The 22248-nt window shown below is 53.5% G+C and overlaps 2 protein-coding genes across 4 annotated transcripts; both read right to left on the reverse strand.

The window, feature by feature from the left end:
* Positions 1–1209: 1209 nt before the first annotated feature.
* On the reverse strand, positions 1210–7381 carry Chrnd (cholinergic receptor nicotinic delta subunit). 3 transcript variants are annotated; one of them, XM_038340364.1, is made up of 12 exons: positions 7330–7381; positions 6944–7089; positions 6530–6574; positions 5775–5884; positions 5448–5603; positions 5142–5251; positions 4400–4600; positions 3810–3921; positions 3612–3726; positions 2288–2492; positions 2083–2201; positions 1210–1392 (listed from the first exon to the last, which is right to left on the reverse strand). In XM_038340364.1, the coding sequence occupies exons 1-12, from the start codon at positions 7379–7381 to the stop codon at positions 1210–1212; spliced, it is 1554 nt and encodes a 517-aa protein (XP_038196292.1). The 3 variants fall into 3 exon arrangements, with proteins under 3 accessions (XP_038196292.1, XP_038196291.1, XP_038196293.1); XM_038340363.1 differs by having other exon boundaries at positions 6944–7098; XM_038340365.1 differs by lacking the exon at positions 6530–6574.
* Positions 7382–9632: 2251 nt separating this feature from the next.
* On the reverse strand, positions 9633–14073 carry Prss56 (serine protease 56). Its single transcript, XM_038340826.1, has 13 exons — positions 14046–14073; positions 13387–13494; positions 13018–13071; positions 12726–12915; positions 12264–12363; positions 12023–12182; positions 11668–11810; positions 11295–11457; positions 10973–11152; positions 10727–10891; positions 10570–10632; positions 10151–10257; positions 9633–9848 (listed from the first exon to the last, which is right to left on the reverse strand). The coding sequence occupies exons 1-13, from the start codon at positions 14071–14073 to the stop codon at positions 9633–9635; spliced, it is 1677 nt and encodes a 558-aa protein (XP_038196754.1).
* Positions 14074–22248: the final 8175 nt, after the last annotated feature.

Below are 22248 nucleotides of genomic sequence, written 5' to 3' on the forward strand. Positions count from 1 at the left end.
TTCTGCAGAGCCACTGTAGCTGGCTTCCTAAAGAGAGTGGGAGGGTGGGAGGGGAGACCACTGTGTCTTTTTTGTTTGTTTGCTTTGTTTGCTTGCTTTTGTTTTTGTTTTGTGAACCAGGGTCTCACTGTGTAGCCCTGGCTGGTCTCAAACTTACAGAGAACCACCTGCCTCTGTCTTCTAAATGCTGGGGTGAGAGGTGCATGCCATCATGCGGCAAGAGCAACGCTGTCTCAGCAGCTGCTCTTTGATGGAATATATCATCACCTCTACCTCATTCTACGTGTTACTCTGAACCGCCAGGTACAGTGGCAGGGGCTGCCTCAGGTGTGACTCAGGCGGGCTTTGCAGGCTACATACGCTCAGGCCTAGCTTCCTTGTACCTCTCAGGACTTGGGATAGTTCTGAATGCCAGCTTCCTTTAAGATAGGGCTGACAGCTGGAGTCAATAAGACAATCAGGTACGCATCTAAATTTGAACTTGGGGTAGTTCTTTATCACAGGTATGTCCTGTGTATTACAAAGTAACCGTGGTTTGGGGAACCTGGGGACAAGGAGGAAAGGACTTGGTGTAGGGGACTTTAGGGGGGCTGGGGCTTGGTGCTCTGAAATACGTGTGACTCAGACTGATGGGGCTTAATGGATGCCAAGCCTGATCTTCCCACTCCAGTCCCCAGCTTCTTAGAAGGACCCAGATAGAATGACCAAGGGATCAAGGGTTAGCAGATGACATTCTGGACAGTTCCTCACTATAGAAAACCTCCTTCCCTTGGGGAATAAAGAGGGAAGCACCCCCTCTTGGGCCCCAGGTGGGGACTGGGAGCCTGAGTTTGAGGGGCAGGTGGGGAAGGAAGACGAGGAACAGGATGCTTAGTTCTGACCTGCCCTGGAAGGGAGCAGGCAGAGAAGAGTCGAGGTTGGGGGGCTCCTTACAATGCTCTTCCCAAAAAGCTAGTTCCAGTGTTACTCCCTAGCCCCTGAACAAGCCCATTGTCTCTCCCCCAGCCCTGGGGCCTCCCCTCAGCGTGTCCACTCAGTTCATCTCAAGTTCCTTCTCCTTTATTTGGAAAAGAATTGCTCCTGGGATGGGGCCTCTCCCTCCCACGACCTCGGCTCAGCCACACTGCGTCGGCTAGGTCCAACCTCAAGGCCAGGAACTAATGGCTATTCTCAGACTACTGTCTTCCTGGCTGTCAACGCATGCCTGCTCTAGATGAAGCGTCGGTCCTTTTCATTATAGGAAAAGGGGTCCCCAGGGAAAGGCTGGGGTGGGGGCTGGTTATAGACACCCTGCAGGAAGATCCAGGCTGTGCCCACCACCATCACGGGTGTCACCACGAAGAGGCAGAGACGGTCCACTGTGCGGGCCACCTGGTTCCAGCTGTCCTTCTCCTACAAGGAGGGCCAAGACACCGTGGGGGTGAGGGAGGTCCTTAGACTGCAGACCCATGCCCATATGTTAGTACCCCAGAAATGGAGGCACATAGACTTGGCTTCTGTGTGTCTGTGGGGGCCACTTCAGGCTTGCATCAAATAGGGTGGGTCAGGACAGCCTAAGCCATTCAGGGCTGCTACCAGCGATGTGTGAACAGGCGTATATAATGGAGAATGGTTAAGAAGTTTCTTAAGAATAGATAGCCCAGCATAGCTGCCTTTGAAAGATCTTGTGCTGGGCTGAGGGTGTAGCTCAGTGGTATAGCACTTTCCCAGCATGCATCAGACTCTGAGTCAGTCTGTAGTACCCCAAAAGAAACATAATAATAAAAAATACAACAAACATCTGACTCTCTCTGGAGTATCTGAGCAGAAAGGAGGAACCCTAGAAGGACGTGGAATGTGTCCCGGTGGGGTAAGTTTGTGTGTCTGTTTGGCCCCTGAGTTTGTGCCTGGCCCAGTTGGATGCTGTGGGGTTTCATGAAGAAATCTTGCTTTCCTGGGAGAACATACAGCGCAGGACCCTTACCCACCATGCATCTCTTCATCTCAGTGGACACATGAGGTGTGAAGTATATGAGGGAAAACAGAATTCTCTTGAGTACACTTCTTGAATATCTGATTTCATGTTGAGCCCAGGTCACTCACCTCGTTGTAACTGTTTTGGTCCCTCATATGGTTGACGATGAAGTTTGCCCCATCCATAGCTGGCTTCAGTTCGTTGAAAAGCTCCTGCTGGGCCTGCTCAGAGCTTGCTGGGGGCCTGCCTGTGGACATGGGTCAACTGCTGGAGTGATGCCTATCTGTGCCCCCTTCCCAGCGTGGGCCAAGCTCCGAGGCTCCCAGAACTCACGGGCTGTGGTGAGGCGCCGGGCCAGGCCGTGCCGCTCTGATTGCTTCTCAAACATGAGGTCACTGCGGGACTTGAGCGAGAAATACTCTTCAGCCTTGGAGATGTAGCCCAGGGAGCTGCTCCTCCGGATGACAGTCCTGGGGCCAGAGTCTTCCTCTGCTGGGTGGGACATGTGCAGGAGCTTGGGCAGGGTCTCCAGGAAGAACTTTAGCAGGCAAGGGGACACAAGACAGGTCATTTCACGAACGCGGAGTGACTTTTACGCGTTCTGATAGCCCTGGTTGCCACACGTAGCTCCCAGGTGGACCCCATCATCTGTTTCCCGGATCCCCCACTGATTGGCATGGAAGATGCTTACAACTCTCCCCCATGACTCGCAGCACAAAGCAGAACTCAGTTCCTGAAAACAAATCTTAAAAACAAACAAGGCTGAGGGTGGGGATGTATACCTTCAATCCCAGCATTCAGAAGGCTGAGGCAGGAGAATTAAGAGTTTGAGCATACACTTTATCACCGAGCCACACCCCAGCCTCCTCCTTTTCTTCCCTCTCCTTTTCTTTCTCCTCCTCCTCCTCCTCTTCTTTATTCGAGTCAGGTCTCATGTATCCCAGGTTAGCCTAAAACTCACCACGTAGCTGAGAATGGCCTTGAACTTCTGATCCTCCCACCAGGATCATAGGCCTGTGCCATCAGACTGGGTTCACATTCAGTATTGGGCCTTGTGCATGCTAGGCAAGCCCTCTACCAACTGAGTATATACACAAGCCCCCCTCTTTTTGATGAGCTGTCTAGTAAGATCCCATCTCAAACAAATAAAAGTCCAGATGTTGAGCTCTCCCTTCAAGCAATTAAAGGCAAAAACCATTATAGAACTACAGACCCATCATCATGGAGACGACCTGTTCCAGAAGAGCCTGCTGGCCTCAGAGCAAAAGACAGCCTTGTCCCAAGCACTGTCCCCCGTGTCCTTACCAAAATTACTCATTAATTTTGTTTTACTCTTTAAATTGCATTTGTTTATGTGCACACACACGTGTGTGTGCGTGCGTATGTGTGTGTGTGTGTGTGTGTGTGTCCTCTACCTCCTGCAGGAGTTGGTCCTCTCCTTATACCACGTGGTTCCTGGGGATCAAACTCAGGTGATTAAGCTTGGAAGCAAATGCTCCAACCCACTGAGCCACTAACTGGCCCCTGATTTTTTAAAGTTGAGTGGGGCCAAGGATCGAACCCAGGTCCTCGTTCCGCACCATAGGACCAGGGCTTCTGCGGCTCGTACATCTCCGTATAGCGTCATTTCCACCGCTAACTTTAGACAAACCCTCACCTTCTTGACTCCCTCAGACAGCACGTGGGTACTGGGCGTTCGGAAGTGGATGTTGAGCACGATGACACAGATCACCACAACCATGGTGACCAGCACCATGCCGAAGAGCAGGAACCTGAGGGTACACACCGTGCCTGGAACTGGGGGACTAAGGGCAGAGGCATGGGCAGGGCTGGGCGTGGGCAGAGCTGTACTCACTTGCCTAGTAGCGGGATGGCCAGGGATGTGGCAGGCAGCCTCTTGGAGATAAGCAACAGGAAGACAGATTGGGCCAGGAGCACTGAGATGGCCACTGAAGTCTTCTCTCCACCTGGAGAGTAGGGCCTAGCTGGAAGCTCACGCTCTGAGACCACAAGGCCCCCATAGCAGGGCCCTGCTGCCACTGTTCACAATACCATGATAAGTATCTTAGGGGACAGCATCTTGTGCCTGGTCTTAAATCCTGGCTCCACAGCTTATTAGCTGACAGATCTGGACAAGCACCCTAACCTCAAACTCCCTGTTTCTCAAAGCATAGCCCTGGGTAAGTGAGCAACACTAACTGTTACGTGTGCCCGGCGCCTGCCACTCAGAAAGCTCCCAGGCATCCTGATAGAACCTCCAAAACGCAATTCAGAAACCAAAGAGCAGCCAGGCCTGCCTGCCGCTCCTGCCTGAGTACTTATACACAGTGTCATCCCGAGACATCGCTCCCCTTGCCACGAAGAGAGGGGCGGGGTTAGAATACCCGTACTAGGCAGCCTTGGGAGAGGCTGCCAGGGAGGCAGGGAGGGGGACTTGAGGCTCACAGTCGCCTGGCAGGTAGAAGACCAGGTTGATCATGAAGGAGATGAGCACGCAGGGTACCAGGATGTTGATGATGTAGAAGAGAGGCTTGCGGCGGATGATGAGGTAGAAGGTGATGTCTTGGTGGTTGGTGCTGTCCATCGGGACGCTGGGGTCCACATTGACCTTGGCGGCCCGGTGGACTATCTCCCATTCCCCGTTCTCTAAGGAAGGTATAAGGACAGCTCGGGATCAAGCTGGAGAAGGGAACCCGTGGGGCCAAGGACCATTGGTATAGAATGAAGGGCTCGGGTACTGTCTGAGGGAGGACTTCTGGGTGCTGTGGGGTCTACCACCGGCCAGGGGTTTGGGTTAGCAGGTTCAGTTTCTGAGGAAGAAGTTTTCCTCTGTGACTTTTTCTGGGGGGTTCTTTTATAGTTTTTGTCTGTTTTGTTTTGTTTTTCTCTCTTCTTGGAAAAAAAAACCCCAGCAGCTGAAGCCATCCAGAGTCCCTGCTATCGTCACAAGTATCTCCTGTGTGTGCTGAGGGAGGTAGTGATGAGAGGGTCCCTGGTCCCTTCAGATCTGCTTTTTGGAGTCTCTTTGGGTCAGTAAACGTAGGTGTATACGCTGTGTCTGCATGGCCGTCCCTGCTTGTATAGATGGTGGTGTCCCAGCTGTGAGTGTGTGAGGTGCTGGTGTGAGTGTGTGCACATCCACAGTGTATGTGTCTTCGGGGCCAGTCTGCCATGGTTTCTGAAGTACCTGTGAAGCCCTCAGGGTCAATGATGATCCATTCGATGGGGTAGGCATGGCCGTCTTCCTCCTGCTGCATCAGGCTAAGCGTGATCTCCTTGGCCGTATACTTGAGAGAACTGGAGAGAGCCATAGGCAAAGAGTGGGCATGAGCCTCCGAGTGGGGCTTTAAGGTGGTGGCGAAGGGGTAAAGGTGACTTGGGGAAGGCCATGGCCTGAGGGGATTCTGGTCAGCACGGGTCTGTCTGAGAGCATTTAATTCACCACCTCCTGCCCCTGGGTGCCTTGAACTGAGAGACATTCAAGTGGACCCACCTGAATTTGAGGGAGCAGTTCTGCCAATCAAAAGGGAAGTAGGTGACCGAGATGGGGCAGGAGGAGCGAAAGATGGTAGGTGGTAGCCAGGTCACAGACCCCGAATTAGAAACAAGTACGTTGCAGGCGTAAGAAACCTTGAAGGAGCCGTCATTGCTGTGGGATGGGGACCATGATCACTGTGTGCCCCGTGCAACGGGGAACTAGTAGGACTAGAGGAGGCAGGAGAGGAAGGGCAGGCAGGCAGGGCTGGAGGTGCAGACCAAGGGGCATACGGAAGGGAAGCAGGGATGAGGGAGGGAGGTCTGGGGGAGAGTTCCTCTCAACTTGTTCTCCAGCACAATCTCCGGCAGCCACACCATGTCAGAAGGCAAGCGCAGGATAGTGATGTTCCCAAAGTCGTTAGCGTCCCATTGTAGCCGGCTGTCCATCCAGGCCTAGACGTCCAAAAGCCACGTCAGAAGTGGGCTCTGCCACTGTCCACCCTCCCCAGTGGTTCTCGCTTCTCTAGGGAAGATGGAGCAAAGCCTGGGAGTTGGGACAAAAAAACTTGGGGGGGGGGGATAGGTAAAGAGTGAGATCCAGTCCTGTGGTGGACAGTTAGTCGTGTAGGATGTGTAGCTCACCGCTAGGGAGCACAGTTTCCATCCCGGGCAGGCGTGTTTTGATGTTACAAACCTCTACCAGTTTTGATATTTTGATTAGAAGACTGACTTCTAGTGCAAATAGAGGCCGATGTGGTGGTGTACACTTTTAAACCCAGTGGTCGAGAGGCAGATATAAAGGAATCTTCGTGAGTTTGAGGCTAGCCTGGTCTCCATCGTAAGTTCTAGATCGGTCAGGGAAATATGACCAGAGAACCCTGTCTCAAAACAACAAAGCAAGTCAGGACAGAGTGGTAATTTTAGGGCAGGGGAGCCCTAGCCTTCTTGGACGTGTCCTAGGAGCTATCAGAGGCCTGGGTGGAGAAGAGCAATTGGGCTCGGTGTAGTCAAACCCTCCCAGAGGAATGGCACGCGAGCTTGTGGATTCCTAGCAGAAGTGAGCACAAGGGACCGGAGCCCTCAGCAGGGTGTCCTTACGTGATCCATCCACACGTTGGTGGTGAGGGTCTCCTCCACTTCTTTCTGTAATCAGACAAGGAGGCTGTCCCTAAAGGTTCCCACCAAACTTTCACCCAAACTCACTCACTAATCTGCCTTCATTCCAGGGGACCATGGCAGCTGGAAGGGCCGGTGCCAGTCAGCTAGAACAACAAATAGAGGTGGCTTCGCAGACTGGAGAAGCTGCAGACATTAAGCTGCTGAAGTGAGTCCTGGGAGAGCATAGGGACCAGCAGTGGCCGTGGGAGGCAGAGACGATGGCTTTGGGTAGCCATAGGCCTGCGGTGCCGTCCGGCATGGGGGATAATCAGGCATGTCTCACGGAAGAGGAGCTGGCTAGCCTAGAGCAACTGTCCCTTCTCTCCCCAGCCCAGCCCGGGATGGTCCACTCACCAGGGAAATGAGGTTGGAGAGGGTGAGACTTATGGCGACATCCACTCTGTCCTCCTTGTGAGCCACAGGCCGAAGCTCCTTCCTGTAGCCCTTCTCCTTAAACAGGTGCTGGATCAGCCGTTGCTCCTCATTCAGGCCCCAGCTGCCTGGGGAGGTTGGGGAGAGGAACAGGGTCTAGTCACTGGACCCAGAAAGGAAGCTTTGCTGTGGTCCGGCTGGGTCAGGGCAGAGCAGATGGAAGCCAAGGCTCCCCGGGAGTGGGTTACCTGAAGTTAGACCCCAGTGGGAGTGGGAATTAGGCATAACCTTAGGGAGGGGGCCATGCAGTGGGGGTAGGGCAGGTAGGCACAGAGAGCCCCCGGGAAGGGGGTCATGTCCACCCTTACCACACACAAGAAGGACAGCCAGCAGCCCCAGTGTGGGCACCGGCCCTGCCATCCCCCACCTCTGATGAGGGCTTATGTCTTCTCCTCAGCCTGTTGGCTGTGGAATGGAACAGGTGCTGGGTTGGCTTGGGGGTTAGGAAAGAAGAGGCCGGAAATGCAATCAGATACTTCATGGCTGGTGATGAGGGGGTGGGGCTTGCCAGCTAGGGCAGGAGCCCAAGGGCAGGATGCACAAAGATCCCAGGCAGGGATTGACACAGATAGCTGGGAGGGTGGGGGCTGGGAGGGTGGTGGTGGAGGGTGGGGACACATACTGTGTGTGTGTGTGTGTGTGTGTGTGTGTGTGCGCGCGCGCGCGCGCGCACACTGGTAGCCATGGCCAGCAGCTGTCACTTGGGAGGTAAAAGGCATGTTAGCAGCTGCCCTGCCTCCAGCTTCTTTTGTGCATGTGGTATATGTGTACATGTGTCTAGTGTGTATACGCGTGTGTCTGTGCTTGTGTGTGGGCCTGTGGAGATCATTCTATTGTTTCCCATGTTACCTGTTTTTAAATTTTTATTCTATTTAATATGCGTGTGTTGGCATGTGTGTGCGTGTGTGGGTGCATGAGAGTGTGACTGTGCACTTGCCACAGTATATGTGGTTAGAGGATAATTCACAGTTCCGGAGGTGAACTCAGGTTATGCCAGGCCTGTAAAGCAAGCACTGTACCGACGGAGCTATCTCGAAAGCCTGCCACCTTTACTTGGCATTCTTTTTGTCTTTAAAGACATTACATTTAAGCTGGGTGGTGGTGGCTCACGTCTTTAATACCAGCACCCAGAAAGCGGAGGCAGGCAGATCTCTGTGAGTTCGAGGCCAGCCTGGTCTACAGAGCTAGTTCTAGGACAGCCAGAGCTGTTACACAGAGAATCCCTGTCTCAAAACACAAATGAAACATTCTCAAACTGGGTGCCTGAGGCATCGTGAGGCTCTACACAAGAGGAAAGCAATTTGAGAAAGCTAGAGCTATCAGGGACGGAGGGAGGCCACTGGTCTAGGGGTCAGGGAGACTCTTTGGCGATGTGGTGAAGGGATGTCCGTAGGATCTGGCAAGAAGGTAGCTGCCTGCAACACCCATTGGCAGGTCTGAGGCTGTTCTTTGTTCTAAGTAGGGGGTTGGAGGTGGCTCCTAAAGACTTGCCCTCTAGGGAGATAATGCTGTCACTGTCTTCTGTGAGGGTACAGACGTCCTTGTACTCATTTGTTACACCTCATGCTAGACACTTGTCAGCTTCCTGATGACATCTTTGGAGCTGACGTAGGTCATTTTGCTCACATGCATGGATGGGGCACACTCTTAGAGACGCAGAAGATGAAATGCAGGTTATCCTTCTCGCGGTCAGTGGTCTCGGGTTGTACCATAGGGGATACAGTAGCAGCCCTGATCTGGCAGCATCTTGTCATAGGTTTGGCCCACGTCACCTGCTGCATCTCTGTGCCCTCCCCCAGGATAGTGTCCTTGTCCTCACTTAGGCAGAAGAGCACAGCGTTCTTTCCATTTCCTCTGGCGTGGGTGATTTGCACACCTTCATGTCACTTGAGACGGCCAAACCAGAGGCCTTGTTTCCAGAAGCAAGACAAGGAAAGCCACACAAGAACTGAAACCCTGTAGCTGCTGCTGAGATCCAACTGCACCCCTCCACCTTACTTTTCAAGACAGAGCTTCTTTACTGAACCCAGAGCTAGCCTGGAGCAGCTAGAATGGCCAGCAGTCTCCTGAGATCTGTCTGCCCCCTCCTCATCCAGGGCTGGGGCTGTAGGTGTGCTGCTGCATCCATAGCTTCTACATGGGTGCTGAGAACCTGAACCCAGATCCTTATGCTTGTGCAGCACTTTCCCCACTCATAGCAATCCTCCTGCCTCAGTTTCCAGAGTGCTAGAACTGCAAGCATGAGCCACCACTCCTGGCTCCTTCCAGCTTCTTTGTCATCTCTGCTAACTGCTTCTGGAGGCTGGCCCCTGCCCCTCTCCGATCTCATGCCCCCTCTTCTCTTCCCAAAAAATCTCCAGATTTTAAAGTAGATTATAAATAACATTTATTAAAGCAACTGCGTCTGGTGACACATTTGGGAAGACATGCGAGGTACAGGACCCCCACCCTATCCACACATGCAAGATCAACTGGGACAGTGAGAGCTTGTCATATTTCATGCAACCCTCTTAGCCCCTGGGGACAGTGTGACCTTCACAGGGCTTCCTGTGTCAGCAAACCAGAGGCTGGAGTTGGCGGTGGTGCTCTTTTGCCAGCCTCTGTCCCTGTCTCACACCAATCCAGGGTCCCTGGTGTTCTCCTCTGTCTGGAAAGCTAAGCGGAAGGCCTTCAGGGCCTGCACTAGCAGCCGGGGGAGACTGTGAGCCAGTGTAGAAGGCTCCAAGCCCACTAGCCCACTGAAGACCACATGCTGGTCCCCCAAGCCGGCCCTCACCCAAGCTCTGAAGAGCCCTGTCAGTGTCTTGGAGCCAAGATCGGCCAGCACCTGCAGAGGGAGGCAGTCAGGACACACCTGGGGGTCATTCCCTCCGCCTGGAGCCTAGGAACCCGCTTAGATCTAGCCCCTCCCCCTTCCTCTCCCCGAAGTTTCCTTAATTTCCTGATCAAGAGGATATCCACATGAGCCCTTTTGCTCTTACCTCTCTACCTCCCCTCTTCATATCCACTTGTTATCCCAGCTCACCACCCCTGAAAGCTGGATCCCCCTGTCCCTTCACTGCACTGGTCTCCAGTCAAGTGAGCCTTCCCAAGCCACTGTGAAGGAGCCTGGGCAGCCTGGGGACGTACCTCGTTAAAGTTCATGGCCAAGTGCTCAGCCGGGATCTGTAGGATCCAGGCATGTGCTCGCTGAATGGCCGCCAACTTCTGTTGCAGAGACTCTAGCCCAGGGCAGCCTACAAGAAGGGGAGATCCCCAGACTATCATAAACAGGACAGCGGAGGGTGCCAGGGATGGATATATCCTAGGGCCGGCATCCTCTGCGGGTTCCAGATGGGGAAACTGAGGCTGGCAGAGATTCCATGGTCATGCAAGGCAGAGTGCCTCTATCTGACTGACACTAACGAGGGCTCAGTGCCAGTCTCCCTAAAAAGTTATCTGTTCTCCTTGAAGAGAGGGAGATAGCGGTCTTCTCTGTTGTCATTTAGGGCTTTCTAGCAGACAACCCACCACCTCTCTAGAAGAAGGCCGGCAGGGGGCGACATTACCCTTTGTTTCCGCGCGCCTCTCTGGCTTTGGCTTCTGGAACCATGTTCCTGCGACTCGCGATCCTGGAGGAGACTGTGGGGTTAGGGTGCACGCCTCGGCGACGGAACACGACTCCTGGACTCTAGGGCCTAGGCCTGACTGGGACACACGAAATACCTGAGTGTAACCGCTGTTCACGAACATTGTGGCCGGGAGAGTCCCGGAGCGAAGGAGTGGAGCGAGCAGGCGCGGGAACTCCACGTCGCAGCCCCGGCCGGGGACCGAGCAACTCTTGCGCGCCCTGCAGCAGGCCGAGCAGTGTGTTAGCCAGCGACCGCAGCTCTGAGGGTGGGACAAAGGTCTGAGCAGCCGTCCCGGGGTGAGGGGCCGTCCCTTACCCCGACCTGGGAGAACGGGACTGACCGCACCGCCGTCGGCGTTGCAGACACTGCTGGAGAGCTAGGCGCGCACAGGAGCGCTCGGACCCCGGGCACAGGCGCGAGTAGAAGGCACAGAGCCCTGCTACGTCCGGGGCTGGCTCCTCCTCCGGGGGGTCCCAAGTTAGAAGTTCTCGGCAGCTAGGCTCGCGAGTGAAGGGGGCCGCTGCAAGCAGATGACAGATCACCCTTTGTGTGTGGGTCTATTAGTCACTCATCCTCAACTCCTCCAGAGGCCAGAGCAGCTGGATGGAAACTGGCTTATCCAGAGCAGTCTGAGGGACCATTGTAGGCAAGGGGGCGCTCACCACTCATCTGCTCCTGCAGCCAGTCTTTGAACACGGCCACACGGGTGTAGACCCCAGGCTTCCCAGGCTCCCCACAGCCATCCCCCCAAGAGGTGACTCCAAAGAGGACCTCTCTGGGGTGCGGGCCGGGTTCGGAACAGGTTAAAGGGCCTCCGGAGTCACCCTAAGGGACCAGAGCCAACAAACAATAATGCATTCACCATGTCTCTGAATTATACCTGTCTCGTACCTGATAGGGAAAGCGGCTCCCCTTTCATTTTATTAGCGAAGACTTAGCAGTTGGTGGGAGCAGTCAGCCAGACCCCAAAGAGAAGAGGGCTATCTTGCCAAGGGAGCAGCGCATCCCAGGCACCCTTTCAGTCTGAGCTCATACCTGGCATGAGTCGATGCCCCCCGCCAGGTAACCAGCGCAGAGCATGGTGCTAGGGCGCAACCCAGGTCCCAGGGTCTTTTGACAAGTGTCTGCACTGAGCAGGGGAACACGGGCCTCCCTCACCGCCTCAGACTCGGGTCCGTCTACAGGAAAGAATGTAGGGGATTCGGGTTTGGAGGGCAGAAGCTTCACCTTGCCATCTCCCCACTTGCCCTCTTAGATTCTTTCCAGTTTGTGAGCTGGAACACCATCCTAGCCTCCCCAAACTCCATCTCCTTTGCTTTCTTTCACGCCCCCGCTAGTTCGTCCACTACCACTACCACTTGCAGTTTACCCATGCCCTAGCTGGCAATACCTTCGAAGAGGGCTCCCCAGCCTGCGATGGCGCATGAGGTGCCGGCAGGTGGTTCCCTAGACTCCTGGGGTAGACATATGGGGCGCGCTGGCCCCTCTGGGCTCACCGGCGTCCACAGTTGTACCAAAGCCAGGTCATTGTGAAAGGTCTGCGGGTCAAACTGGAGAGCGGGTGGCAATGTCAAGAAAGAGAGTTTGGGGTGCTGCTCCCAACTCCGAGGACACAGCGCGTGTCGTCTCACCTTAGGGTGGGGCAAGATGCGGTTCACCTGCACTTCCTCCGCTTGCTCCCCCTGGGGGCCCTCAGCTAGCGTCACAGTCCAAAGCAGCTCATTCGAAGCACTGCAGAGCAAGCAGAAGGTTTCACGCATCAGGGACAGAGGTGCTGTAAGGTCCCTTGGAGGCCCAACCCCTTATGCACCCTTACGGCGCAGTGAACCTGCAAATGTGGCTACTGCGGTCCCAGGGGCAGAGAGGAATGCCTCGGAAGGGGAGGCTCCCCAGAGTGGGAGAATACACGGTATGATGCCCTTCCATTCCGGGGTTCCTCCTCCGCAGCCGGCATTTTGAGGTCCAGGGCTGGGAGCCGGCTTCCGCTAGGGGGCAGCAGAGACCTGCTCTGCTGTGCTTTGGCCCATGGGTGCTAGACTCCTTCCGGATTGGGTAGCCCTGCTGGGCAGGTGCCTGGGCTCTCGACGACGTACCCGGCGAAGCAGTGTGCAGCCGTGAGCACCCAGGACGCAGCCACCAGGACGCCGCCACACAGTGGCTGTCCCCTAAATTGTAGCCTCACTAGCCAAGGCCAAGCCCCGAATGGAGCCGTGTTGCCCCCGACTATACGGCCATGAGCCCGGGTCACGTTGGCCACGCCCTGGCGCCTTTCGCCGCAAGGTCCTAGAATGGCAGAAACGGTGTCATGAAGGAAAAGTTCTAGCTGTCTACATATTGAGACCCACTTCGCTCTCAGCCCTGCTCCTTGGAGCCTTTTAGTCTCACCTAGCTCGGGTGGGTCCTGGCGGAGGGAGGCTTGAAGTCTGGGGCGCCCAAGTCCTGCTGAGAAACAATTCTTGATCTTCACTGCCGCCCTCTCTCGGACCTTCACCCTACGCTGACTCGGAGCCTTGTCTCTCAACCACACCCCTCCTGGGCCATTCCTAGCACACAGGTTTGAGCAGCTGTGAATTGTGACCACAGGAGCCCACGCTGTCCCCACCTGCCTGCTAAGCCTCAAGTTTGGCATACCCCTTCCACTTGGACCTTCAAAACCAGTCTGACTCCCAGGAGGTGGGCATGGACAAGAGAATGAGTCCCCTGTAATAGCGTGAGTTTGCTGGGACGCGGGTGGGGTAGCCCTGTTGGTACAACCTTGGCATTCATGCAGTCTGTGCTGGATCTCCATCAACACACGCTTTACGGCCCACTGGGCGCTCCTTTGGGCAGCCTGCAATGCCTGAGTTCCCTGGGCGGACAAAACTGCTGGGACATGGGACACAAAGTCACATCTTCTTGGCAGACGGCCTCAGTCTAGCCTCCCTGGACCCTGAGATGGTGGGGAAGCAGGGTAGGCTCTTGGATCACCAGCGTGTAGAGATAGGGAGAGGGACCAGGGGCTGAGGCCCAGTCCCCAGGGCAAATGGTTTCCACTGCTCAATTGAATTGGGCCGGAATCTCTGAAAAGTTTCTTAAAGGTTTCAGAGGAAAATCACTACTCATTGGCACCTAGTAAATGTGACTGAGGTATCCATTTGGGGACTGAATTGCCAAGGCATGCTGTCCTGGATGTCTAACTTCGCTAACTTGGAAACCCCTTGGCAGCACTGTGTGCTTCTGCTTCCTGGGTGAGGCCGTCTGCCTGCTCCCTTCCTTCCTATATTTCAACTCCAGGCCCCTCCTCTCAGCAGGTGGGCTTAGCAGGGCCCCGGGTCCTCACAAGTGACAGTGACAAGTTTATCTTAGTTGCCCGGGGCCTAATTTTCCTTATGCTCCTCCCATCCCAGTGGCTTCTTCAGATGGACCCGGCTCACCTTGCAGGGTGCCGGGGGACAGGCGCATGTACAGCGGATGCCCACGGGCAGTCTGGGAGTCTGGGGACAGTAGCAGCAGCAGAAGCAACACAGCTAGCAGCATGGTGACCTGGGGCCGAGGCTGGAGACCCTGTTTTCTTCCTGGAATCCACCTTCTTCTGTGATTCTTCCTGGGTTTAGGATTTGTGTTCCTCAAACTACCCAGTCCTGTTTTCTTACACTGAATTACCCATTTCTAGTGGTCTGCACCTCACCTGGCCCTCACCTCCCGGGAGCCCTCAGGGAAATGGTGCTAGGGGGCTATATAGAGGACCGAAGGGGGGGGGTGCGTGGGAGGGCAGCCAGGCCTGGGCAAGGGAATGAGGTAGTGGGCTCGACCCTCACCTTTGAAGTTTCATCATCCCGGCTCTGAGTCCCCCCACTTCTGTCAAAGCAGCCCTTGTTACTGCGGCTGCTTCAAAGAGGTCGAGCCCGGGAGGAAGAGCCGACGGTTGGGCTGGGGGCCAGGCGGAGGGAGACTGGTGGGCAGGGTTTGGGAGGGGGATTCCCATCTGCTTCTGCCCGCCTGGGGAGTTCACTGCTATGCTGGGGGCAGGCCTTCTTGGAGGGAGGAGAGGAAGGGATAGGGGTGGGTGTCCTGGGCATTCTTACCCCCTAAGCAAGCCACTGAACGCCCAGTCCCCTGCCCCTAATTGTTTGGCAGTGTCCCTCCTCCATGTGGCCATTTCTAAAGATGATCAAAGTATCCTAATTTGCCCTTAATTGCTGCACTGGGGTAGCGGGGTGGGAAGAGGCAAAGGCGGGAGATGAAAGGCCTCACTGTGGCCCAGTTCAGGGAGCGCAGGGCCCGGCAGCTTCTGAGTCTCTCACAGACCCCTGTCCCTGCCCGCTCAGTCTTTCCAGCATTGTTTTCAGTTGCCGTGACCCTGATCTGGCAGGAGGGAGTCTTGAGACTCCATAAATAGGCAGCTGTCCTGGTATCCAGTGACCACCTGGGCTAGGGCAGGGCCTTTGGGTCAAAACAAAAAATTACTCCCCTCTCCTGGAAGCCTCGATTTAGGCTGGCAACAAGGTTAACTTTGATTAAATACTTAAGTACAGAAATTGGGACATACTGTGACCAGGGGCTGTGTTCTCTTCAAAAGGACTATTTATCACAGTACTTACCCATTCTTTCCTCTGTTACTAACACACTGTATCAGGAAGGTGGGAAAATTCTAGGTACGGGTTGTTGTGTGACTTTAAGGACACTAGGGATCACAGTCACCTGTGTATATCACAGGGTAAATCTTAGGTGGTCTCCAAGTTCTCAGTAGAGAGGTGTGGTTCCTGCACTCCTGCCATAGCCTGACCAGGCCATTGGGTAGCATGGAGCCCATCTTTCTGCCCTCTACCTCCCTGGCACAGATCAGATTTTGAGGGCTCTGATGGCCAGAAGGGAGCAGACCCTTCTCTCACCCACACAACACAGGGCAGGGCGCGGAAAGTCAGTGACTTCTTGTCTGCTCCTACAAGTTGAGATGCCCCCGCCCCCCGCGCCTCTGTCCAAGGTAGTCAGAACTATCTGCACTTCTGAGTCTGGTCATCTGCCACCTGTAGGAGAGCAGGGCTTGTCTGCCCTGTCCCTGTGCTGTCCCCAGCACCGGGGCTGAGCCTGGCATATTCTTGTGATGAGCAGTTCGGGCTCCTGTCCTTGCTTGGAGGTGCCTTCCCCTCCTCACCGTGTCCTCCTTTCTGTCTGTGGCCAACTCTAAGCCCTTAGCTTCTTGGACATGGACTGGGATGGAAGGAGACTGCACTGTGCAGCCAGCTGGTCTGCTCCAGGAAAGAGCATGGGGGGGGGCTGTCTAGAAAGGAGATGGGAAAAAAGGGAGAGGAGAAATCAGGGGTCACACAGATATTATTAAAGGTCCCCCTGTGTCCCCATATGCACCCTGCATGTCACTCCCCACAACGAAGCAAATCAGGACAGACCAGGAGGAGGTGGTGTGAGCTGTGCTCTGTGGCTCTGAGTTGCATTCCTGCCCTGTAACTGACAGTGACTGCATGAGGTGCAGTGGCCCCCAATCATAGGCTCTCCAAAAACTTCTGGGTGCTGTAATTCCAGGAAGGATGGCTGCGTAGCCTCAGGACTTGGAAGCTTGCCTGGGCCACAAAGCAGGACTAGATCTCTTATAAAATAAAAGGCTGTCTTCCTACATCTGTTCCTATGTCAGAGGGAGAGGAGTCTGTGTTACTGCAGGCTTTAGAATAAAAGACTGGGTTTTCATAACCACAAGCTAGGCTTGGACACTTGTTATTAACACACTGATAAAAGAAACAGACTTATTGAATGTGGTCACTTTGGGAAAGGAAACATATAAAGGTTCCAGTGGCCTCTCCCACCAAGTCCGTCTTCTGGAGGTGCTGATATGAGATTTAGGTTTAAATGGACGGTAAATTATTCATGATTGAGTGGTCGCTGTAAACATATGGGTTCTGTCCCTCACTGATTCACCCTTGTCTTGACTTCTGGGGTCCTACACGTTGTCAGAAGAACGTGAACTCTCTTCCTGAGGAACACAGGGCTCTTCCTTGGCCGGCACCAGACCAGTCTTTCTCTTCCTCCAGGATTCCTGGAGAAATTTAACTGGGGTTCAGGGTAGGGTGGTATTTTGTCTTAAGAGTGTCATACCAAATGGAGGGCCACAGCTTGACCCTCCTAAAGACAGAGAGGAGCCCTTAGCCCCAGTACTTCTAAGAGGAGGAAGAAAGAGAGGGAAGGAGAGAGGCACCTGTAAGTTCAGTTGAGGAGGAAGAGGTGGGGGATGGGAAACACAGGTGGGAGAGGGACCGAAGTGGAGGTACAGTGTGTGTGTGTGTGGGGGGGTTCCAGGAACTCTCCCAGAGGCCAATAGTTATAGCCTCTTTGGTGTGCTCTGGGGGAGGGAATTTCCCTCCCTCACTTAGGCCTCCAGGTAGACACAGAGGGTCTCATGAATTTAATCCCAGCTTGTCATCAGGAGGCAGAGGCAGGCAGATTTCAGAGAGTCTGAGGCCAGCCTAGTATACATAGTGAGTTTCAGCCCAGCCAGTGATACACAATGAGACCCTGTCTTCCATACTTGGTCAGGAGGGGAGCAAAGGGGCACAGGAGGATGAACTTGCTTAAGACACCCCCAGGCTGTCCCACCCCCCACAGTAACCCCTGCATTGGCATCAGCTGACCCGATGGCACAGTGGTGGCCATGGGCTGATATCTGCTGCAATGAAATGTGAGATGGGACCAATGAAATGTGAGATGGGACTGACATCAGAGAGGGATGAGGGATCACACAGCTGTGACTCAGAGCTCAGGCCTGTGCGTCTGACTGCACTCCCATGTGAGCTTTAGTGAGTCACTTCCTGCCGGGTTCCAAATCATCCCCCCAAAAGATGTGCTGAGATTCTAACCCCCTTACCTCAGAATGTGACCTTGTTCGGAGCATGCAGTAGGGAAGAGGCTTGGGTCCAATGTGACGCAGAGACAGAGGCCATCGGTTGAAGGATGTGTGACGACGGCACAAGCAGGAATTAAAGGGACACAGACTAAGAATGGCAAGGACTTCCAGAAAGACAGGGAGAAAGGAGAAAAGCAGGGAACAGGTTCCTGGCAGTGGCCTGCAGCGAGCAAGGCCCTCCTGAGCCCTTGGCCTCAGGAATATGGCTCAGGTCTGCTTTAAGCACCCAATGGGTGCTATGTGACAACAGCCCCTCACGGATGGATGGGATGGATGGCTTCTCCTTCTGCCTGTGTAGCCATCTAGGAGGATGGGTCAATATCTGCCCTATTGGGAAGATTAGCAGAGTTGACACAAATTAAGTCTTCTTGCAAGGGGCTGGTAGGGTCATCACTCTGGGTCTGGGGGCCGGCGCTAGGATGCTACTTCTCTGAATGAAGAGGGGAGGCATCAAGGAAGATTTGGCAACCTAGAAAAGGAAAAGGTACATGGGGTGGTGGCAGCAAGAGGGAGCTCCCCAGGGGCTGAGACTGGCTTCACTTCAGAGGGTGACTGAGAAGGGGCTCTTCCTAGTGGCTATGAGATCCCCTGAGTTTCTTAGCTTTGTTTCGCACTCTGACCGTCCCAACCTCTCCAGGCTTTAGGAGGGACCTGGGAAGGTGGGGGTGCTGTCTGGGAGCAGGGGTTGGCTGAAGCTTGCCTGTCTGCTAAGGGCTCCACAAATTGAGAGCAGGGTAATATTGGGATTTACCTGAAGGGCTCTGTGACTGGGCAGGGCCCTTCTTCTCCCTTCCCTCCTTACCCAAGCTGGCCTCAAACTTAAAGCAATCCTCCTGACTCAACCAGCCACCGGATATACCCACACAACCACCCACATCACTACAGGCCACTGACTAACCCGTGACTGAAAGAGAACAGACCATTGTACAGCCAAAATATTCTACCTCTTCTCTCCTCCCTCCCTCCCTGTTTCCCTCCCTCCCTCCCTGTCTCTCTCCCTCCCTCCCTTCCTCCCTCCCTCCCTCCCTCCCTCCTTCCCTCCCTCCTTCCCTGTCTTTTTCCCTCCCTCCCTCCCTCCCTCTGTTCCTATTTTGGTCCTAGGGAATGAACCTAAGACCTTGCCCATACTAGGCAAGGACTTTCCAACCAACCTACTGCTCCAGCCTTCTTTTTAATTAGTTATTGGTTGTTTTGCTCTCTTTTTTCTTTCTTTCTGTTTGAGACTGGGTATCAAGTAGCCTAGGCTGGCCTGAAACTACTGTGTGCTAAGGATCCTTATCTCTATGTCTAAGAGCTGAGATTACAGTATCTGCGCCGTGCCTGCTATTTGTTTTTTACCTTTTGTTTTTGAGATGGTCTCTCTAACTCGCCTAGGCTTACTTTGAACCCACTCTGTAGCCTAGAATGGCCTGGAATTTATAATCCTCTTGCCTTAGACTCCCCAGTAGACAGGATTACAGGCCTGTGTAATATTTTCCTCTTCATCGTCCTCCCTTTCTTTCCCCCTTCTTCCCCCTCTTCTCCTGTCTTTTGCCTTTAATTCTTTTTCTTTTCCTTTCTGCCGTTTCTCATCACACATTTCTTTCCCATTTCCAAAAATGTGGTTTAAGCTGTGTGGCTCTGATTTTTGGTGACTGAACGCCTTCCATTCTGATATGGGATTTGCATTATCCCTTGTGATGGTTTAATGCTGATTGTCGACTTGACAGGATCTAGGATCATCTTGGAGACAAATCAGTGAGCATGTCCTTGAGGGCATTTCCAGGAAGGACTGACTTGGGTGGGAAGGCCACCCTAACTGTAGGGGACACCTGGGAAGGCTACCCTAACTGTAGGGGACAGCGCTCCAGGACTGCAGTCATGAACTTCAGAAAAGGAGAAAGATGAGCGTGGCAGTCCTCCCAGTGTGACCATGCCCCTCACTACCATGGCTATCCTGCCATCCTGCCATCTTGGACTGTGCCCTTGAACTGGGAGCCAGAACAAACACTCTTTGAGTTGTCTATTTTTTTTTCTTTAAGGCACTTTGTCAAAGAGGAAAGTAACAAATAAATCCCAGCTCCTGTGTAATATGTTTTTCCTTGATCGGGATTTCAGACATTTTTGTTAACATTAGATGATCTTTTTATTTGTTTTGATTTCCTGAGACACAGGCGTACACTGTAGTCCAGGCTGTTCTAGAACTCAATGTGAAGCCCGGGCTCACTCCAGACACAAGGCAATCCTCCTGCCTCAGTCTTTTGTGTGCTGGGATCACAAGGATGAACCAGTATGTCTGGCTTAGATGGTCTTTTTAGAGAGAAACATCTCTGGGGCCAGGGGTGTTTGCCAGGTATGTATAAGGTCCTGGGTTTGATTCCCAGTACTGCATAAACTGGGCATGGGGCAGTCCTCCCAGCACTCAGGAGGTGGAGGCAGGAGGGTCAGTTCAAGGTCATCTTGTGCACATTGGGAGTTTGATACATGAGACCCATTTGTGTCTGTGAGTTTGGAGAGACAGTGAAGAGGCACACTGGAGTCACATGGCTCTCTTTAGGGTCACCTCTGTACATGCTTCCCACACAACTTAAAATTAAATTTCATCAAGTCTATTAAAAATCTTCAGTTAGACCCATCTTACAACAATATTAATTTCTGTCAGTTTGTCTCCAAACTTCTATCTGCATCAGTGCAAAATGAGATTTCTGGAAATAATGGCTGTTCATTAATATTAATAATGCTTAATTTCTTTCTTTCTTTTACTTTTTTTTTTAAGACAAAAGGTGCCACTGAGCGGCTCGGGCTGGCCTCCGACTCAAGGTCCTCTACCTCAGCCTCCTGGCGCTGGGGAGACTGCAAGAATGCACTACTACGTCACCCAGCAACAAGCATCTTTGCTTCTGAAGCTGAGACATTCTTATGTTGCTTTTAAACTTGCTTCCTTGTGTTTCCCTGCATTGAGGGGGGAGGGGTGTCTTTAAAACCAGCAGGTAACGTGTGGTGTGTGACAGTACAGAATGTTTAGAGTATTTTTTTGAAGTATGAGAAGTAGAAATCTTCACAACGATACGTGTTTGTTGACAGAGTGTTTCACCCCCAAATGTTTATTACTGTCAAATACTGACCAAACAAAGGCAATTCTATGAAGTTCAAGGTATTATCGTGTGTCAAGCCTTCACCATACCTGTTTAAGGACATGTCTCTCTAGAGGAGGAGATATCAGCTCTGATTGTGCCTGTTCCCGAAGACCTCTCTCCTGACCTCAGTGCAGGTCAGCCTCTGTGCCCACTGCACATTACCACTCCGTAGGGCTTTCCTGTGGCACCCACGCCTCAGGAAAGGTAGGAGGTCCTAGAAATGGGAGGATTGGTGTCCAGACTTTGCCTCCTTTTCAGTGATGGAGCTGGCAGTGAGGAAGTGGGGGTCAAAATGGATAGAAAGAGTTAGGGGAGCTGCAGTGGCACCTGGGAGCCAGGGTCTGCAAATGGCAGGCAAGATGCTGAGGAGCTAGGGTCCTGAAGGGAAGAAGGGGAGAACACAGAGCTGCCAAATTTTCTTCAGTGCCTCTTGGGCATCTTGAACCCCTGATTCCAGAGTCGGGGAGAAATGAAAGGAGAGTATGAGAGCGTGCAGCCTGGGACTCTTCTGGGGTGCCCCAGACATGCTCTCCTTTTGTTTCCAGCTTTCGGGCATAGAGTTGAATCTATATCAAGGGCCCCTCTGCAGGCCACACCCAGTTCTTGTTTACAGCATCAGACTCTGCCCCTGAGAACCAAGAGAGGGGGATATCTAGGGTATGGACCAGAGGGGAAGCCAGGAAGGTGTGGGACAGTACACAAAGCCAATAAATCCCCAGAGGCAATTACAGAGAGCAAGGCAGAAAAGGTGCCCCTGCTCTGCCTGCTGCAGCCACTATTCTTGCACACACACACACACACACACACACACACACACACACACACACGTTCGCACACACAGAAGCCAACCCATTTGCAGGGTAATGGCTTAGCGACAGCAGGAATTATCTGCAGCATTAGAGGCAGCCGTGATAGGTGGGGCAACCTGTGGGGGGAGTGTTGCTACTTTGCCGTGATTTGGGGGGATCCCAAAGGAAGAGATAAATGATTGCAGATTAGGATCTGGCACTGAAGAAACAGAGAGTCTTGGAGGAACTACAGAGGGTGTGGTGAGGGCGAGGGCCAGCCCCTGCTGCTGTAGCCCCTCTCTCTGTCCCAGGCCCTGTAAATGATACCGATTACTGGGAAGACAGACTCAGGGCTTATGGTAACCTAGCTCCCGCTTGACCGCATGCCCTCTTCCTATCCAGCCTCAGGTTGCCATAACCAGCAACCAGAAAGGGAGAGAGGGAGATGAAGGGGCACAAGAGGACCCAGGAAGGTGTCTGGGGCTGTGGGTGTGGTGGTGGTTGTGATAGGGGCAGGGCAGACTTTGAATTAGTTGGTTATTTCCTCCAGAATGGGCCTGGCTGTATGGGGAGGTCGCAGTTTATAGGAGGAGCTGGATTAGGAAACTAGACCCCCCCAATCTAGATCTTGAGGTGTCAAGCTGAGGATTGAGATGGCAGTTCCTCCCTACCCCCCAAATCTTCAGCCGGGAAAAGTTGGTGGGGCAAAATGCTGGGAGTCAAGTAAATGTGTGTGTGTGTGGGGGGCTGGTCCCCAGGTCCCCAGTGTCCTGCTTCAGGGCTCTGCTAGGCCAGGCATCTTCCTTGGGGGTGCTGGCTT

This window comes from Arvicola amphibius, chromosome 8, assembly GCF_903992535.2.
Source record: "Arvicola amphibius chromosome 8, mArvAmp1.2, whole genome shotgun sequence".
Lineage (NCBI taxonomy): Eukaryota > Metazoa > Chordata > Mammalia > Rodentia > Cricetidae > Arvicola > Arvicola amphibius.